This window comes from Biomphalaria glabrata, chromosome 13 (genome assembly GCF_947242115.1).
Source record: "Biomphalaria glabrata chromosome 13, xgBioGlab47.1, whole genome shotgun sequence".
NCBI classification, from domain to species: domain Eukaryota; kingdom Metazoa; phylum Mollusca; class Gastropoda; family Planorbidae; genus Biomphalaria; species Biomphalaria glabrata.
In genome coordinates this window covers 29,642,692-29,659,748 of record NC_074723.1, presented here as the reverse complement: position 1 = coordinate 29,659,748, position 17,057 = coordinate 29,642,692, and the positions used below count along the sequence as shown (strand labels likewise).

Sequence of the window (17,057 nt, the reverse complement as noted above, 5' to 3'; positions counted from 1 at the left end):
TCATTGATTATGAAAATAAAAAGTTGTGTATATTATTTTTACTTTCGCTCTTTTAATCAAAATCTTATTTTAAAGTTTCGTCTTTTAGATCCAGACTCTGCCACTATAATTAGACTTAGATCTAGAATCTAGACTCTGTCTACTAATCTAGACTATTCTAGACGTTAGATATTTGAAAGATTGTATCTAACTCTAGTAGTAATTAGTCCCTAGTAAATATAGATCTAGACTCTAAATCTAGTTCTAGAATAATCAAGATTATTATTTATTATACTAATTATATTTATAGGCTAGATTAGTTGATACTAGATAACTAGATTTACTGGATAAAGATAAAGATAGACTATCATAGACTCTAGATTATAATACAATAGTAATAGAATAAATAGATCTATTATTTTTTACTAGTGTATACTAATTACTATAAATCTTAAATCTATAGATTACACTAAATTACAGATCTAGAATGAATCTAGATTCTAGATCTATCTAGATTCTATATTATATAATAATAAGGCTTGTCTTTGAGTCTGAAGATTAATGAGGAATACAGTACTTCTCATGGCTGTGCAGCCCCAGCTGTGACCTGCTTATTTTGCCACATCCAGGGCAAGCATAACCATTGTCCACAGGTGGTCGATTTAGATTTTCTTTTCGTCGTCTGCGTTTGTCCTCGGCAGCAGATTTTCTTTTGGTCTAAAATGTGTATCCTGCGGCCTTCGTGAGTGACCTCCAGCTGTCTCGTTCCGATGCTGCATGCAGCCAGATGCTCTCTTCTATGTCAGCCAAGGAAAGTTGACGCCTAAGCTTGTCTTTGAAGCATTTCCGTGGGGCGCCTCTGTTACCTCGACCACCTTTTAGCTCACCAAAACAGACTGCCTTTGGCATACGTTCGTCTCCCATAAACGTTATACATGCCCTGCCCATCGTAGCTGTCGGACCATAAGAATCATAATAATTATCTAAATGTCTAGATCTACTGGTAGCTGGTATATTAAATATTAGACTTAATTAGAATAATAATAATATTAGAAATATTAACTATCAGTATCACTATATAATTGGAGGTATATATAATATATATATATCATTAATATATTATTATATATATATAAAATAAACTTGTTAAGTTTTAACTTATAAATTAGAATATTAGATCTATTATTATTAAGAATTAAGCCTAATGATGAATCTATATAACAGATGATGTTAAGGTCATCTGTTTCTTTGGCCAAGGGTTAACGAACAATCTATCATGTGGCCATCACAACAACCATTAAGTTTACTTTCCCTACTAAAGGCAGGTACTAATTAGAATTGGGTGAACTCAGGGATGCCCTAACAAATCCCAAAGTTCAAAATATGTCTCTTCCGGGATTGAAATCCAGGACCCCAGGTTCCAAAGCCAAGTGATTACTCACTCAGCCACCAGATTAATCTAGATCTAACAATTTATAATAAAGTTATTAATACATAGATTTAGATCACAAGCACCACACAAGAACTGTCAATCGTCTTTCTCCATTCCTCTCTAGCTGTCTTTTGCCTTCAATAGAATTTCATTTACTCACTCAGCCACCAGATTAATCTAGATCTAACAATTTATAATAAAGTTATTAATACATAGATTTAGATCACAAGCACCACACAAGAACTGTCAATCGTCTTTCTCCATTCCTCTCTAGCTGTCTTTTGCCTTCAATAGAATTTCATTTAATGGCAGGCCTGCAATGTCCATTCTTGTCTTACCACATATATCACTTTCTCTGTATGCCTAATTCTTTTTCCTGGTACTGTTCTCTGAAGGAAGGTCTTTGCGAGCCATGAGGTCCTTAAATTGGCCATAGAGACTTAAAGTTTGCATTTTTTAAAAACTCCAACTCTATATATCAATTGGTTCTAATTAATCTAATAACTTAAATTTTTAAATCTCATTACCGGGTAAATGAATTTAATAAATAAATCTTTTTTGATTGTGGTCATAGCAATAATCTAGAATCTAGATAGATATAGATCTAGATCTTCTGCATCTAAATTGTTGCTCTCCTATAAGTAAAATACTGTAATTAGGATGTTAAATAACATCTAAACTGTTGCACTCCTATAGGTACTGTAATTAGGATATTAAATTAAGAAACCTTATTCATGGACAAGCAAGTAGACTAGATTCATCCCATTCATGCTTGTGTTGGTGTCAGCTGGTGCAGTAGTACTCTTTTTTTTAAGGCATACTTTTTATTAAAATTTAATTCTCTTCATATTACTAAAACAGAATGAAAGCTGTTGTCACTATGTATCAAGTGCTACAAGCTCACATCACAATATCACTTCAAGTGTGCCTTATTATTTTGCTCCTGCTTACATCTGTAAGCATAAAGATGACAAGTACAACTATTTTTCTTATTATATGTTTTTTATGTAAGTATAAGCTCATCAATTGATTAATCTGTATAAAATTACAATAGTCAATCAATATAGGCCTACCGGGTACTTGGTCTCTTGAAAGGATTTTGAAATACATTTGTTATAAATGTTATGACTTGAGCTGTAGCTGAGATTCTTTAGGGGCCTTCATAAAGTTCTTATTGATTTTTTAAGCTGTTTGAATCTCAAATAGTTAAGATGTAAAAAAAAAAAAAAAAAGAAAGAAAAGCTTATATAAGGGAAAGAAATACACAACCACTGCCATATTTCTTAATACTGCAAGATTTATCTCCACCTTTCTATATAAATAAAATAAATAATTACAACAAATTAATAAACAGAAAACAGATTCATTCATTTTTTTAATGAATTATGCATGTTCATCAACAATGAATAATTTCGCAAAAGTTTCAACTAGTTCAAGAATGGGAAGTGGGAGAGATAACACGGACAAGATTTGTACCAGCATGTACAACATATATATACATTTAAAAAATTGAAACTAGGCAAAAAAAACACACAAAAAAAAAAACTAGTTTCTCTAAACACCTGCACACTATTTTAAGTTTCTTTTCACAATTCTGTTTGTTACCCTTAAAATGTGATGACAATTTAGGGTTCTCAAGGGCTTCTAGCTTGGTTTTATACTTTGGACTTATTTTGAACACATCTTTATACCATTTTGAAAACATTATGAATATGGAAGCTCATTTTATGCACATTTATAAAGCTGTATACAGTAGTAAATCCAATATATAGCAACTTCAACCTAAAACAAATTTTCTTCAAAATAATATGCTTATTATTGTATCTTTCTTTTAGTGACATTACTTTTGCCAAAGCTACAAAAGTTGCGGACACTTCTCTGTCAAGATCAGACGATGTTTGACTTAAATTACAATCCCTTCAAAGGTCATACAGGCCCAGGCTACTTGACAGCTGAAAAAGATGCAGAGATTGCCAAAACCATTGCTAACTTTGTATTGTATGACGCTAGTAAGGTTGCCTGTCTTAAAAGGTTTAAAGTTGTCAAGACAAACTCAGAATGTATTTTTGCAAAACGTTCAAAGCTTTGGGGCTCCCAGGATTATATACCAGAATGTTCTTTAGGTAAAAAAAAATGAATACCTAGTGACAATTTTAAATGCTGCACAGTATAATAGCTGTGCACACAAAGATTGGCTGAACACATTATTAAATATCAAAGTTACCTAAACAGACATTTTTGTTATCATTACACTAGTTGATGTCTTACCATTTATGAATATTTATTGTTTTAAGGCTTATAATTGTATGTTAAGGTTATATTTTAGTGTTCTATTCTAAAACTTTCAGAAAAAAAATATAATAATTAAATGTCAAATCATTGCACATTTTTTTTTATTTCATCTCAACAACATTAATAAACAAATGACAGAAGAGAACATCAGAAGGTATCCATATTTTTTTTTTTATATTACTGCTAACACTAATAGTGAGCCTTCTTCCAAAAAAAAAAAAAAACCTTTTTATTAAATGGTAATTCTCAGACTCAAAAATTTAATGGCAAAATTAAATGTACAAGCCTCCATCTCTTCTCAGATATAGTAGGATTCACAATAATAGTTGCAGCTTTCAATCTTTCATTAAATTATAATCAAAACATTTATTAATGACAACATTAACATGAACAACTTCTAATTAAAATTCTTTTTGGTTAAATATTTAATTTATATTTGTCCACAATTCGGTCTTTATTTCATAACTACATTTATTTAGAAAAAGAAATATATTTAACAATATCTATATAGTAACTTTTAAAATAAAATTGTAGCTTAAACACATTGAACATATTTCTAAAAAAATGTATTTTAAGACAATTTCTTACTTTAAAAATTGTGTATATTTATTTTACAGGATGATTCCTAATTTTTATAAATTCACAATGGCTTTCCAAGATTTGTCTTTAGATGCTTTCCTTGTTGAATTACCTGGCCAACTCTATGGCACAAGCATAAAGGTATGTTCACTATGAAAAAATTGTAGTCTTTAATTTTATTCAGCTAATTGAAACATCATTCTTACATTGCATTGCTCCGTAAATTGCAGAACATTATGTAGAACTGAGGTTTCCAAGTCACAAGACCAGACTTACCATGGTCATTTTTTTTGTAACGATAGAAAAGCAGTTGATTATTCAGAGTCAGACACTAAAAAAACCCCAACAAAACAACATAGCAGAAGTTTAAAAAAAACATGATGGCTTTTGTTTTTTATGTTTGGAATGCACTTTCACAAATGAAGATTCTTACATACTAGTCCAAACCTCCTGCAGGACAACAGAAGATGTCACCGGGCAGGGTTCAAACTTGGGATCATCATGATGACAGTCTGTAACGCATACCACATGACCAAGCAGTCATCCTAGTTTTCTCTTCTTCTAGCCAGCTTTTTGCTGCTCAGCTGTAAGCTCTTTTGGAGTCTGGGCCAAGGAAAAAAAAGCATTTTTTTTCAGTTGTTCAGTACTACCATACAGAGTGTTGGTTATGTTGGGCTGTAGTGGTAGTGGGGTCTGGCTGAGGTGGGTTAAAATAGGACATTCAAAGAGGATATGATTTACAGTCTTATAAGGATGGGCGCAGTGTCTATACAGGGGTGGGTGACTGGGATTTATTCTGTTAAGGTGGTAATTTAAAGGTGTGTGTCCTATTTTTAGTTGGAAGATTGTAGATTGTTCTTTGCCGGGGGTGGGGATACTATCCAGTTTGTTTGATGTCGTCATTTCTTTGTATATAGCTCTGCCTCTACTTCCTGATGCCCATTGGTCAAGCATTGAGCTAATTTTCTTTGTGATTGCTGGCTAACATTGATTTGACAGTGAGGTACCGTAGTTTACTGGTTTCTCTGATTGTTCCTTGGTTGACCCTGCTTTTGACAGCCAATCAGACTTTTCATTTCCCATAATGCCTGTGTGCAGAGGGACACCCTAGTTTTAAAATTGTCTTTAAAAAATTCCACACAATAGTTTAAACGTTTTCACTAACAGTAATACGTTTATTTTCAGGTCTTTGGCAATGCAGTCAGAAGGGTGTTATTAACTCTAAGACAAGCAGACCTTCAACGACAGAGACAAATTTTACTCAAAACTCAAAGCAACAAGGATCTACTCAAAGTTCAGATCGACTACCTTTCAGGTGAAGATCCTAAAAAATGGAACGGAAAAAGCTGGGTTTTTGAGTTTAACAAAATCACCTTTTTCATTACAAGCTTCGCGCCCTTTTATCCAGAAACAAATTCCAGATTCAGTTTTGGATGTGAGAATTGTTATCTATTGTTCCAGCCTGAAATAGCCTTTGCTATACGAGACTTGCCAGATGACACAGCTGAAACTCACTGGAACCATCCTGTAACAGTACGTGATAAAATTAGAGTTGCCTTTCGAGATGCTGGAAGGGAATATGAAGTACCAATGAAGCTCAATGAGCCGATGGTCTATGAGATAGTGAAGAAAGTTGATCCCCATGATGATCAGTTATACTGGTGGTTACTAGAATAAATATTTATACCATAGGATAATATAATAAATTGTAAATAATATTTATTTTAATTTATAATGAATGACTGGCAGCACTTTTCAGGACATTTTTGTTCATTGCTTATAATATCCTTGTTAACAAGGCTACCAGAATGTTACACATGTCAAAAAGAAAGGTTTCAAGTGTACTGGTACTATTAATATAATTTCTCTAATCCATTGTTATTAAATCGAGTAAATATGGCAATATATTAAAGTTAGCCATGTCAGTTTTGATTTAATAAACATTGAGACAAAAAAGGGTGATCTAACTTTTGGAATCAGTAGAATTTCTAGACAATGGAAACTTTTTGAAATATTTTCCTGATTTTTTAACTTGAAATATAAATTATTAATTTTTAAGTTTCCACAGGAAGAGTCTATTTGCACTAAATTACATAAAGCCTATTAGTTTAAAAGATTAAACAGTTATTTTACATGGGAAAAAAAATTAGATTGTCATTTGTATTAGATCAGAAGTATTATTGTATTGATTTTTAGATGTCTATGCAAATTTTTATATTTTGCAACTATCAAAAAACCACTAGTATCTTTCAACATTCCAGTTTTTAAAATAGCAATTATATTAAATATTATTGTATAATTCTTTAGTCTTTCAGAAAGTGTGGTTGAGGGGTGGTAAAGCACTTGGCTCCCAAACTGGGTTCCCGGGTTCGAATCCTGGTGACGACTGGAATTTATAATTTCAGGATCTTTTGACGCCTCTGAGTCCACCCAGCAGTAATGGGTACCTGAAATTAGTTGGGGAAAAGTAAAGGCAGTTGGTCATTGTGCTGGCCACATGACACCCATGTAAACCGTAGGCCACAGAAACAGATGACCTTTACATCATCTGCTCTTTAGATCACAAGGTCTGAAAGGGGAACTTTACTTAACTCTTTCAGTGCAGGGTTACTGTCAGGATGGAGACCTATTCTCTTTTAAAATAATATCAATTATGTTAAATTATATAATAAAATAAAGTATGCTAGCTTTAGTAACTCTACTTGCAGATTTTTTGTTTGGCCTGGCCGAAAAAATGTTTTTGATCAAAATAATTAACAATAAAAGAGTAAAATTCCTTCAAACTAATACCTGAACCTCTTTGAAAAAAAAAAATATTATAGTAATCTAACTAAAGTATTCATGAAATAAGCAATGTTTGTTTTGTGCTTTAGATTTATCAGTTGTGGCTAAAATGAGTGCACAAGAATATTGTTTTGTTCGTATTTATTTGCCTAAGCTAATATACACCTTATTATATAACTGTGTAGCCACAGGAAATACTGCATTACTCATTAATCTCGAGACTCAAAGGCAAGTCTTATTATTATATATGTAAAAAATATATTTTAACTGGTTTACCCACTCCTTATGCCTTTATTTATTGCATAAATGACAGACTTAAATCCCTAAATGAAGTACCCACTTTAGATGGCTGCCAGGTTTTGCGGTATGCGTGCTGGACTGTCATTCGGTTGTCTGACTATCTCAAGTACCCATTAGAGCTAACTGGACTCACAGGCATCTTAATCTTAAAATTCCTAAAGTTTAAAATCCCACCAGTCTTCTTAGAGATTGGAACCCTCAGGAAACCAAATGCTTTACCATGTGACAACCCATTCATCCTTTTTATGCAACCTGAAATAGAATGGGTAGTATTATCATGCATCTCACCCCCATTCTAGCATCACATTTAAAAAAAAAAATAATTCGGGAATTACAGAAAAACCAACATAAAAGATATTAAGAGGCCCATACTACATGCAGATTTTCTATGGTTAGATTGTGAATCTATCAAAAATATTTTCCTAGTGAGCACCAAAATTTCATGTTTCAGAGATCTCAAGAATCTGTCTAAAAGTGGTGCTTCTCAGATATATAGATACATCTTTAAAAATTTTAATACTTTCCAACCTACTGAAACTGAATGCATTGGTACGGTACCCAAAACGTTTTAAAAACCAAATATAAAAAATTTGAAAAGTGGCTCCAATTCATCCCTTCGTGAATGTAATGGTCTTTGTTAAAGTACTATTGTGAGTTAAGGCTGGTGTTCCTACAGATAGTTGTTTATGTGAGCATTTTGTAACATTGTCCATGTTATGCTTATACACTATGTATTGATAAATTTATTTTTAATCCTTTTTTACTTGTCTTTCAAAATAATTTAATAATATTTTTTGTTTATATAATACATTCAGTGATTCATGTAATTTTCTAAATTTATTAATAGCTGTTCAGATCTCTTCTGTCTTTCTCCTTCTAATAAAACAAAACAAAAATAAAAGATAAAGAAACAAAACCAAAAAAAACTCCATTTTTTTTTTATTGACAATGAAGTTAAAACCTTTGCTTACAAACTTTGTATTCATTGCTTTATATTCACTTTCTATTTCTTAGAATTTTTAATCTCGCTGCCTTTGATCTTCTTTGTTTACCTGTACAAAAAATAATTCATTTTAATTTAGAGGTTGTTAAAAACAAACATAATTTTGGCACTTGAAAGAAAAAAACAACACTATTGACATAAGCTAAAAAAACACAAATAAATACATTTTGAGCACATAAATATGGAGGCGCTGTGGCTAAGAGATTAAAGCTCTTAGCTTCCGAACTGATTTTTAATCTCGGGATCTTCAGGCGCCTCCAAGTCCACCCGGTTCTAATGGGTACTTGACATTAGTTGGGGAAAAGTAAAGGCAGTTGGTCATTGTGCTGGCCACATGACAAACTCATTAACCATAGGCCACAGAAACAGATGACCTTTAAATCATCTGCCTTAGAGACCACAAGGTCTGAAAGGGAAACTTAACTTTACATAAATCTGAATGTTTTTCTTTAACTCTTGAAATGTGTAGACTAAATGAGTCGGATGGGGAGAAAGTTATAAGCTTTTGGTAAGTGTACAGAAAAGACATTGAGAAAAAAAAATAAAGCACAACCAGAAAAGAATTAAAAAAAACATTGTATGGTAGTAAAATTTTTGCCTTTGGAGTCTAGACTTTCCCTTTTACTAACAATAAAACATTTGGTTGTTTTTATAAAAAGTAAAACCAGACAATTCTATACGCTAGGTAAAACATTAAATGTAACTTATATATAATATACAAAATGTTCTTACTGTTCTCTCTGGGGATCACAGATTGGTCATACAATCGACTGTTTTTAAAGTTTAACACTTCCTGTGCAGACGTCAACTTTTTCTTCTTGACTACTTCATCAGTCGCCACAAATAAATTTTTAGTTCCCCTAGAAAATAACAATTTTATCCTAGTAACATTTTCTCAAAATATAAATTTCTTGCTTATAATTTTAATGACAAGAAGATGGCTAAAAGCCCTTAAATAGTGAGCAAAGTTCAGTCTATCCAGCTTTTTTAATGCATATGGGTTGGCATCAATAGACACTGGAAGAGGAGGCATGGAGCCATCATTGAGTTTCCTGACTCTTGGCTCGGTAAGAATCTTTGGACCATGTGGTAATATTTGCAGTTTTGATGCAAAGGTCAAAGAGGTTTGTGAAGCCTTAAAAATCATTAAATTATCTCTCAAACCCATACTAATGCTGAAAGTTCTATGCATACAAATCACAAGAACAGTTCCCTAAACATAAAAATGTTGTAAGGATTTTCACTTTGAGAACACATCCAACTTGATTAAGTAATCTTTTATTGCAGGCTGTTATTTAGTGTTGTGTCTTGAATGTATTCTCATCAAAAATAGACTATATTGGATCCTATGGTCTAACTCAAAACTAAAAAAAGGACAGAACAAGCCCAAGATAAGAGATTCTGAACATTAGAGTTAGTCAATCTAGCAAGAATAATTCCCTCAGAATCACAACTCTGATGGTTACATTTGTTAAGCCAATCTAGGATGAATCCTTTCAGATGCAACTGGCTATGACATAACAAAACAAGCTTCTTTTTCCCTTCTCAACACTACTTGAAGCTACTTAACCATTTCACCACTAAGCAGTTGTAAGAAACTATCTACCCCATCCCTAAGAGAAGGGATATAACTCTGTATCAGCTATTTAAAAAAATCTATTTTCTTTTTGACTAAATTCACAGAAAAAAACTAATAAAACCTAACAAAAACCTTCTTTTTATAATAGAAAAAATAGACCCAGGGTTAAGCATCATGTTTGAAGTCATAAATAGGCCTACAGAGCTCAAAAATATTAAAATATCACATCATATTTAGTTGCCTTACAATCTCCCGTTTCACTAGATCTAACATATTCAATACTGGATCTAGCATCAATTTTTTATTTATTTTCACTACTATCGGTCTTAAATGGTTCTAAAACACTTACCCCAATCATTATATCCTTATTCTACAGCTTTAACATTAACATTCCCATTAAAATCTTATTCTATTAAAGCCTAAACATAAGCCTAAATATGTTCCATTTTCTAGGCTAGCAAAAAAAAACACGTAATTTTCAAAAAATCATAAAAATCCAATCTAACATGCTGCAGAGACAAAATAAGCACCTAAAAATAGCATCACTATCGCTCTTCTAGGTCAGAGTTAGTAAAGGTATAGTTATTTAAAAACTAGCAGTGCGTGCGTGAACGAAACAACCAAAAATCGGCGATTGCCGGCGACTCTAGTTGTCAAAGGGTTAACAAGGTTATGCCATAGGTCACTATACAGTGCTAAGTAAACGGATACAAGTTTCTTCTTGAAATAAATATAATGAAAGGATAGTTACTTCAATGGGATAAAATCTGCTTTAGTGTCAAACTCGTTGTCATCTTCAACTCCGCTGTCAGCTAGACGATCATCAAGATCATCATCTATGAGATCCTCTGTAACTTCTTCGTCAACGTGAGTTTTCGCTATCACTTTACCTGCCGAATAACATTTTTTTTTTCAAAGGTTCTAATAATGTAAGTTTTGTTCTTAAGAGAATAAACAGGGGGGTGTTATAAAAAAATAAAAGCTTGAGGATAAAAAGCAAGGGCAAAAAGTCTTATTTTTAATCACCTTCTTTTGGTAAACTTGCTTTACTAGAGACAGCATCCAGCACTTCCTGTGGCAGTTTTCTTTTCTGTAACTCTTGAATTTTCTTTTCCTATTAAAAAAAAGTAAAATAAATGAGCTTACAAAGGAGCTCAATGGTATGTAGATAATTTTGGGTGGTAATTAGTTTCCCTAGCAACAGCATGCACATAATTTTATTAGTTTCTGTAGTCCAAAACATGATCTGTGAATGTTGGTGGGAACCAAGTGATGTTGAACTAGTCTGTGAGTCATTTGTCAGAGAGCCATTCATGACTTGCTTATTTGAAACAAGTCAAATCAGTGTGTGTAAACTGCTTACTGTGACAGTCTTTGCCTAAAGTAAAATGTAGCATTCCTTTGGATCCAAGAGATTATACATATGTATTGGATTATACATTTTACACTCAATACAGAAAGTTCCATACATACTGAACAACATATCATTCAGCCTTAAAATTTTTAGTAGGAGAAAATAAATCAAGACTTCTATTGCCTCACATTCATCAACATCTTGAAAAGAATCGAATCATTATTTAAACCCTGAACCAAAAAATAAGAAGAAATTATTACTTTTTGTGCTTTAAAAAGCTCATTTCTTTTACGTCTTTTCTCCTTCTCTTCTTGCTTGCTCTTCTTCAATGATTCTTGAAAATCTTTTAGCTGAGAAACATGGTGCTGTCGAACCTGTGCTACATTGAACTCTTCTGGTGCATCATCTATTGATATATAAAATCTAGGATAGAGTTTAATATTAAGATCTAATTTAGTCTAGATCTCTATTACTATTGACCAAAATCAAAGGGGCTTAGTTCAGAATCTACTAGATTTACATTTAGAACCAGAACACTAAATATCTAGATTATTCCAGATCTTTGGTCTGGGGAGAAAAATGCCCTCTAATAATATCTAAATCTATCTAAATAAATACTTAAATACTAGTATACTAAGTCGTCTAAGTTGTAATTACTGTAATAGATTTCTAGATGTAGAAATAAGAATCTAGAGAAGTAGAGATGCTTATCTCTAGTCTAGGTAAACTAACTTAAGAGATTATTTAATTATTAAATTTTAACTTAAGTCTTATAAAGTATAATAAAGACTAAGTTTAAGTTAGACTTAGATTTTTAGATGATTTGATCTCTAGACAGTCTAGACTCTCTAGACTAGAGATTTAATTTATAAACAAGAAATTCACTTAGAGTAACTTACATCTATCGAACACCTTCGTTTTAAGGTACTTATCGAACACCCCATTGTATTTTTTAAAATTCTCCTTTATTTCGATGATTATAAAGAAACTAGTCCATTCTTATTGTGCATCGTCCATTTCTTGATAGTTAAGTTATAATTAGTTTCATTTTCACCCGAGGATCATTTTTTTACTTATATTCAAAGTGCATTGGTAATATTGGTATAAAAATTTCACTTTTTTTGAACTCTTGGGAAGAGTGGAGTGAGTCTCGGGTTAAGGGTATTTTTTAATGCTAATGACGCTTCAGCTCAAAAAAACTATATAATACGCTTCTAATTAGGCTGAGAAATATTTACAACTATTTATTTGAAAGTGTCCTTTGTTACCTAAACATGAAAACATGTCTACTTTTTAAGAAAAATGGATAAGGAGTTCACAAATACAATCAGTTTTTTACTAGGTTTAATTTTTACGGAGATACACAAATTCAAACATAAAAAATGTCGGCGAATGAGCTTAACTTGTTCGATAAACGTAAGTTACTGTAGACTTAGATTTATACAATCTATAGTATATACTTTGAGCTAGATCTATAATAATATAGATTTTAGAGAATCTTGATCTATCATCTAGTGTCTAGTCTAGTGAGTAGTGTCAACTAATCAAGACAATCAATAAATCATATCTGACATCTCAACTCAAGTGAGTTTGCATACCAGAATCAGAACAACTGTCAAATGTGTCCATTTTACTTCTGCTTCAAGTTCAGGTTGTTTTGTAATAAAATTTCACAACAGATCTAGATAGATATAAGTATAATATATAGATCTACTAATACTACAACTACAGTGACCGTCTAGTTTAGAATGTAGATTCTAGACTCTAGTACGACTCTAGATCTAGATCTAGACTCTTAGACACAATTTTTCACGCTCCTAGTCCTAGATTTAGATCTAACCACAGACCTATATAGATCTATATATTATATATAGGTCTGTGAATCTAACTCTATCCGTCTTCGAGATCTAGCTAGATCTAGGTATTTCGAAAAAAAAAAAAACCCAAGCCGACACGATTTGCAAGACCGAAATCTAAATCTAGATTATTATATTTTTATCTTACGTTTTAGAAATAGATCTATTAAATCTAGAAAGATTCATAAAATTTATAATATCTAAGACTAAGACTGCTTTATTGATCCTTACGGAAATTTGTTGTGATTACAAGGACTCTTTTCTCATATAAAGACAACACAACAAAAAAAATACACATAAATACAACAGACAACATAAAGAGTTCATTCAGTGACTACACACAGGTATCTTGGTGCATTTCATGTTCCCTGATCAATGAGTGGCGGTGATAGAGTCTGACCGAGTGAGGTACGAACGAGTTTTGTACCGCTCCGTTCTTGTTTTGATTGACAGCAGTCGCCCACTTCGCGACGACCTGACGTAGGCCTAGTTCTGATGGAGCGGGTGGCCGTTAAATTGCCTTCCAAGATTTTTTAAAGTTCCTTTAAATGTTGTAATATTGTGAGTGTAATTTTTGATGCTTTTTAAATGATATTTTCTAGACGTCGCAACAGTTTAGATGAGGCGTTGCCTTGCCAACAAATTATTCCGTATGTTAGCATAGTCGCGCCGTAAAAAGTCTCAAGGATCTTCTTGTTTAGTTTAAAGCTATTGAGTTTGTATAGAAAAAAGAGTCGCTGGGCTGTTTTCTTTGTCAGATAATGCCTAGATATTTATATGCCTTTACTTGTTTTATAGATGTAATGTTTATTTGCAGTTCACGTATAGTTTTTTTTTCTTTCTAAAATCTATTATAAGTTCTTTAGTTTTTGTTACATTCAGTTCTAGAAAGTTGTCGGTGCAGCAGTTTGTAAACTCTTCGATACTGAGTTTCGTCTCCTGAAATAAGACCGACTATGTCAGTATCATCAGCGGATTTAATGAGTTTAACTGCTTCTTATGTCATTAGTGTAAAGAGTGTACAGTACAGGTGTACAGTACAGGAGAAAGTACACAACCTTGTGGAGCACCCGTACATAGTACTCGAGTTGACGATTTGGTGTTGTTGACTTTAACATACTGGGGCCGTTGGGTTAAAAAGTTTAGAATCCATGCTTGTACGTAAGGGCTTAGGCCTACATTTAAGTTACTGAGTTTGTTTATCATTAGATGTGGCTGTATGGTATTGAAAGCCGAGGAGAAATCTACGAAGAGGACTCGTGCATATGTTTTGGGTAGGCTATATCGAGATGCTTATAAAGCTGGTCCAGGTAGATCTATAACCAGAAAACAAAATCTAAACATCGATTTTTTCTTAATGTTTATATTCTAGATCTAGGCTCATAATATAAAAAAAGTAATAACAATGTCTAGGACGATAAATGGAACTTTATAAATGTATATAGATATAAAAAAAAAGACAACTTTGAAAATTTGATTTGTGGTGCTACAAAACGCACACAAATAATCATATAACTTTTTAAAACAATGACACTTGCTTTATAATCCTTTATTTTGTACACCTGATACACACACACAAAGCATGCTATTTTTTCCCTCAATGTATGAAAATCTAAGGCTTCGATCATATATGGTTCTGATTGAATAGAATATATTGCATTCAGTTTTTGTTTTTAAAGAAAACTCAGGTGTACGTCAACTCAAACAGTCTTATGCCATGCAGCTATTGTTTCTATGTACCGTACGTAAATTCTAATGACCTTTATATTTGCATAAATGCACAGGGACAAAAGTAAATTCTATTTGCAGAAGAATATGCTTTGATGTCAATATAGATCTACAAAACAATAAAAACAAACACTAATGGGAACTCGAAGAACGCAGAGGACATATGATGATAATTAACGCAGACAATATCGTTGTGTGGTGTTGGACGATTTAAGCTATTTTCTTGCCGTTTAAGCCTGTCTCAATTACTTATCCCGCAGCCTTGGTAAAAGATTCACAGTTGTCTCTTTTGGAAGCCACCATACATGCTGCCAGGTTTAGTTTCCCTCATCTGATGACACGACAGTCACGACCAAAATGGCTGGAGTTTTGAAAAGTATCTCGAATCATGTTTTAATAATATAGGATGATTAAATACAACTGGTGCTTTGGAAATTAATTTCAGTTAAGGAGTTTTTGGTGCTATTGGCGAAGTATTTCCCAATAGGCCTGCACATAGCCTCATTATGGCGCCTTCAAAGCTTCCATTGCGTTATACTGGGCGAGCTTTTCTTTTCTTTTTACCCTGTCTAACAAGTCCGACACGCCTTTCCACGAAGAGGGTCGTCATCAGAGATCCATGGTTGGAGTGGCGGCCCTGAAACGGAATTGTGGCAGTTTAAGTACAAGAATATGAAGAAACTTCCCGTTGTTAGCAAAAATGTAAATTGTTGGGTACCCGCAAGGAGCGGTGCCATTTTGGATTAATCGCTTAAATCGGCCTTAGGCCGGCCCTATGTATAGGGCAGCCTTATTTTGTTAATAATTACCTGGATCAGTTTTCGCGTAATCATGATTAACTTTAGTTAAAAAAGGGGGTATTGTTGATGTCGATAGTCATCGGTAAAAAAAGCGTTAGATAATAAGTTGAAAGTTGTATATGGACAGTAGCCCATTAAAACAAAAATAAATACGTCATCGTCAAAATTTCTGGATGCTGTTTGGCCGAAATAACCGTATAGCACATTAACTAGTTCAATAGAGACCAATCGTTATAATGACCTCAACTCGCAACCTGTGTAGACCAAAAGCTCGTTGCTATGTCACAGATCGTGACGTCAGAAAGAGATGGCATGTAAAGGTCATTGAGAGAATGGGAAATAGTTATTTAGGAGATTAAAGTGTTAAGGGATATCTTGTGATACTGTTCGTATCCAAAAATAGTGTACGTATATGACATTAAATACCGCAGAAATTTTAATTTCTCAGAAAGTATCCCCTTCGAAAGTCAAGAACACACTATATTTCTTTATTAATTTTTATAAAAATATTTTTTTTTAAAGTTGCATTTATGTAACAAAAATATAAATGAACTATAACTCTATCATGTAGAAATAACTTTAATCTTGCAACTGGTTCAAACTTGATCAATGCGCGTTTTCCTATTCGAATCCGATTTAGAAAAGAAATGATGTTTAATTGGTCGTATCCGGCTATTTAAAACCTAAAATGTCATGTTAAGAGCTTGCATAGTAAAAGGTATATAGATGCCGGCAAGGCTTCCAAAATATTGAGTAACAAGTCCTAGTTGATGAGATCTGATCTGGATTGCGAAGCTGAAGGTGACAAGGAAATCTACGATAGCGGGAATCAGGTGTGATTGCCCCACTAGCCACCTCCTAGGGCCGCTACTGCTCTGGTGGCTAAAAAAAAGGCAACCGTTCCTGGGTAAGCGAGATAATAGAAGCGACACTTACCATGACCTTGTGATAGAGGCGACATAGGCGGCTACAGTAAACCTTGTAGGAAAGAGAAGACATAGGCGGCTACAGTGAATTCTGCAGGCAATATTTTTAAGATCTAACAACCGAGTCTGACATGTAGGCCTATGTTCATATTAACATAAACATTCATTTTTACTTTGAGCAATCGCCTTCCTATAAAGTTAGTACAATGTATTCCCATCAGATTTAAACGCTTTAAACATAAAATAGGCATTAAAATTAAACAGGGCAGACCTCAGGATGTGGTAAGTAGACTCATGTAAGTTATATTACATAGCATTAAAAAAGAGGCAACAGAAGAAAAAAAAACGCAGCATACAACAATTTAGCTAAGGCCGCCCTTGTTTAATGTGGGCTTATCTGTAAAGGTGAAAAAAAAATGTTTAAAGCTGTGACAAGAATTGACAC

The 17,057-nt window shown here is 33.0% G+C and overlaps 2 protein-coding genes across 9 annotated transcripts; one reads left to right on the top strand and one right to left on the bottom strand.

The window, feature by feature from the left end:
- Nucleotides 1-61: 61 nt before the first annotated feature.
- On the top strand, nucleotides 62-8,292 carry LOC106068361 (uncharacterized). 7 transcript variants are annotated; one of them, XM_013227705.2, is made up of 6 exons: nucleotides 62-212; nucleotides 2,273-2,418; nucleotides 3,247-3,534; nucleotides 3,842-3,857; nucleotides 4,321-4,423; nucleotides 5,468-8,292. In XM_013227705.2, the coding sequence occupies exons 2-6, from the start codon at nucleotides 2,274-2,276 to the stop codon at nucleotides 5,957-5,959; spliced, it is 1,044 nt and encodes a 347-aa protein (XP_013083159.2). In that variant the 5' UTR covers nucleotides 62-212; nucleotide 2,273; the 3' UTR covers nucleotides 5,960-8,292. The 7 variants fall into 7 exon arrangements, with proteins under 7 accessions (XP_013083159.2, XP_055864302.1, XP_055864307.1 ...); XM_056008327.1 differs by having other exon boundaries at nucleotides 81-198; XM_056008332.1 differs by having other exon boundaries at nucleotides 82-163.
- Nucleotides 8,289-13,122, bottom strand: LOC106068365 (uncharacterized). Of its 2 annotated transcripts, none has more exons than XM_056008334.1 (6): nucleotides 12,901-13,122; nucleotides 11,563-11,708; nucleotides 10,975-11,062; nucleotides 10,700-10,838; nucleotides 9,102-9,229; nucleotides 8,289-8,418 (listed from the first exon to the last, which is right to left on the bottom strand). In XM_056008334.1, exons 1-6 carry the CDS (start codon nucleotides 12,929-12,931, stop codon nucleotides 8,363-8,365), a joined length of 588 nt encoding a protein of 195 aa, XP_055864309.1. In that variant the 5' UTR covers nucleotides 12,932-13,122; the 3' UTR covers nucleotides 8,289-8,362. The 2 variants fall into 2 exon arrangements, with proteins under 2 accessions (XP_055864309.1, XP_055864308.1); XM_056008333.1 differs by having other exon boundaries at nucleotides 10,700-10,842; nucleotides 10,976-11,062; nucleotides 12,901-13,121.
- Nucleotides 13,123-17,057: the final 3,935 nt, after the last annotated feature.

Coding starts and splice junctions, on each gene's coding strand:
- LOC106068361 (XM_013227705.2), top strand. CDS start 2,274: ATGAAAGCTGTTGTCACTATGTATCAAGTGCTACAAGCTCACATCACA. Junction 2,419..3,246: donor TCTTATTATATGTTTTTTAT/GTAAGTATAAGC, acceptor TCTTTCTTTTAG/TGACATTACTTTTGCCAAAG. Junction 4,424..5,467: donor TCTATGGCACAAGCATAAAG/GTATGTTCACTA, acceptor GTTTATTTTCAG/GTCTTTGGCAATGCAGTCAG.
- LOC106068365 (XM_056008333.1), bottom strand. CDS start 12,931: ATGGACACATTTGACAGTTGTTCTGATTCTG. Junction 10,843..10,975: donor AAGCAAGTTTACCAAAAGAA/GGTGATTAAAAA, acceptor AAATGTTATTCG/GCAGGTAAAGTGATAGCGAA. Junction 9,230..10,699: donor GCAGATTTTATCCCATTGAA/GTAACTATCCTT, acceptor GTTATTTTCTAG/GGGAACTAAAAATTTATTTG.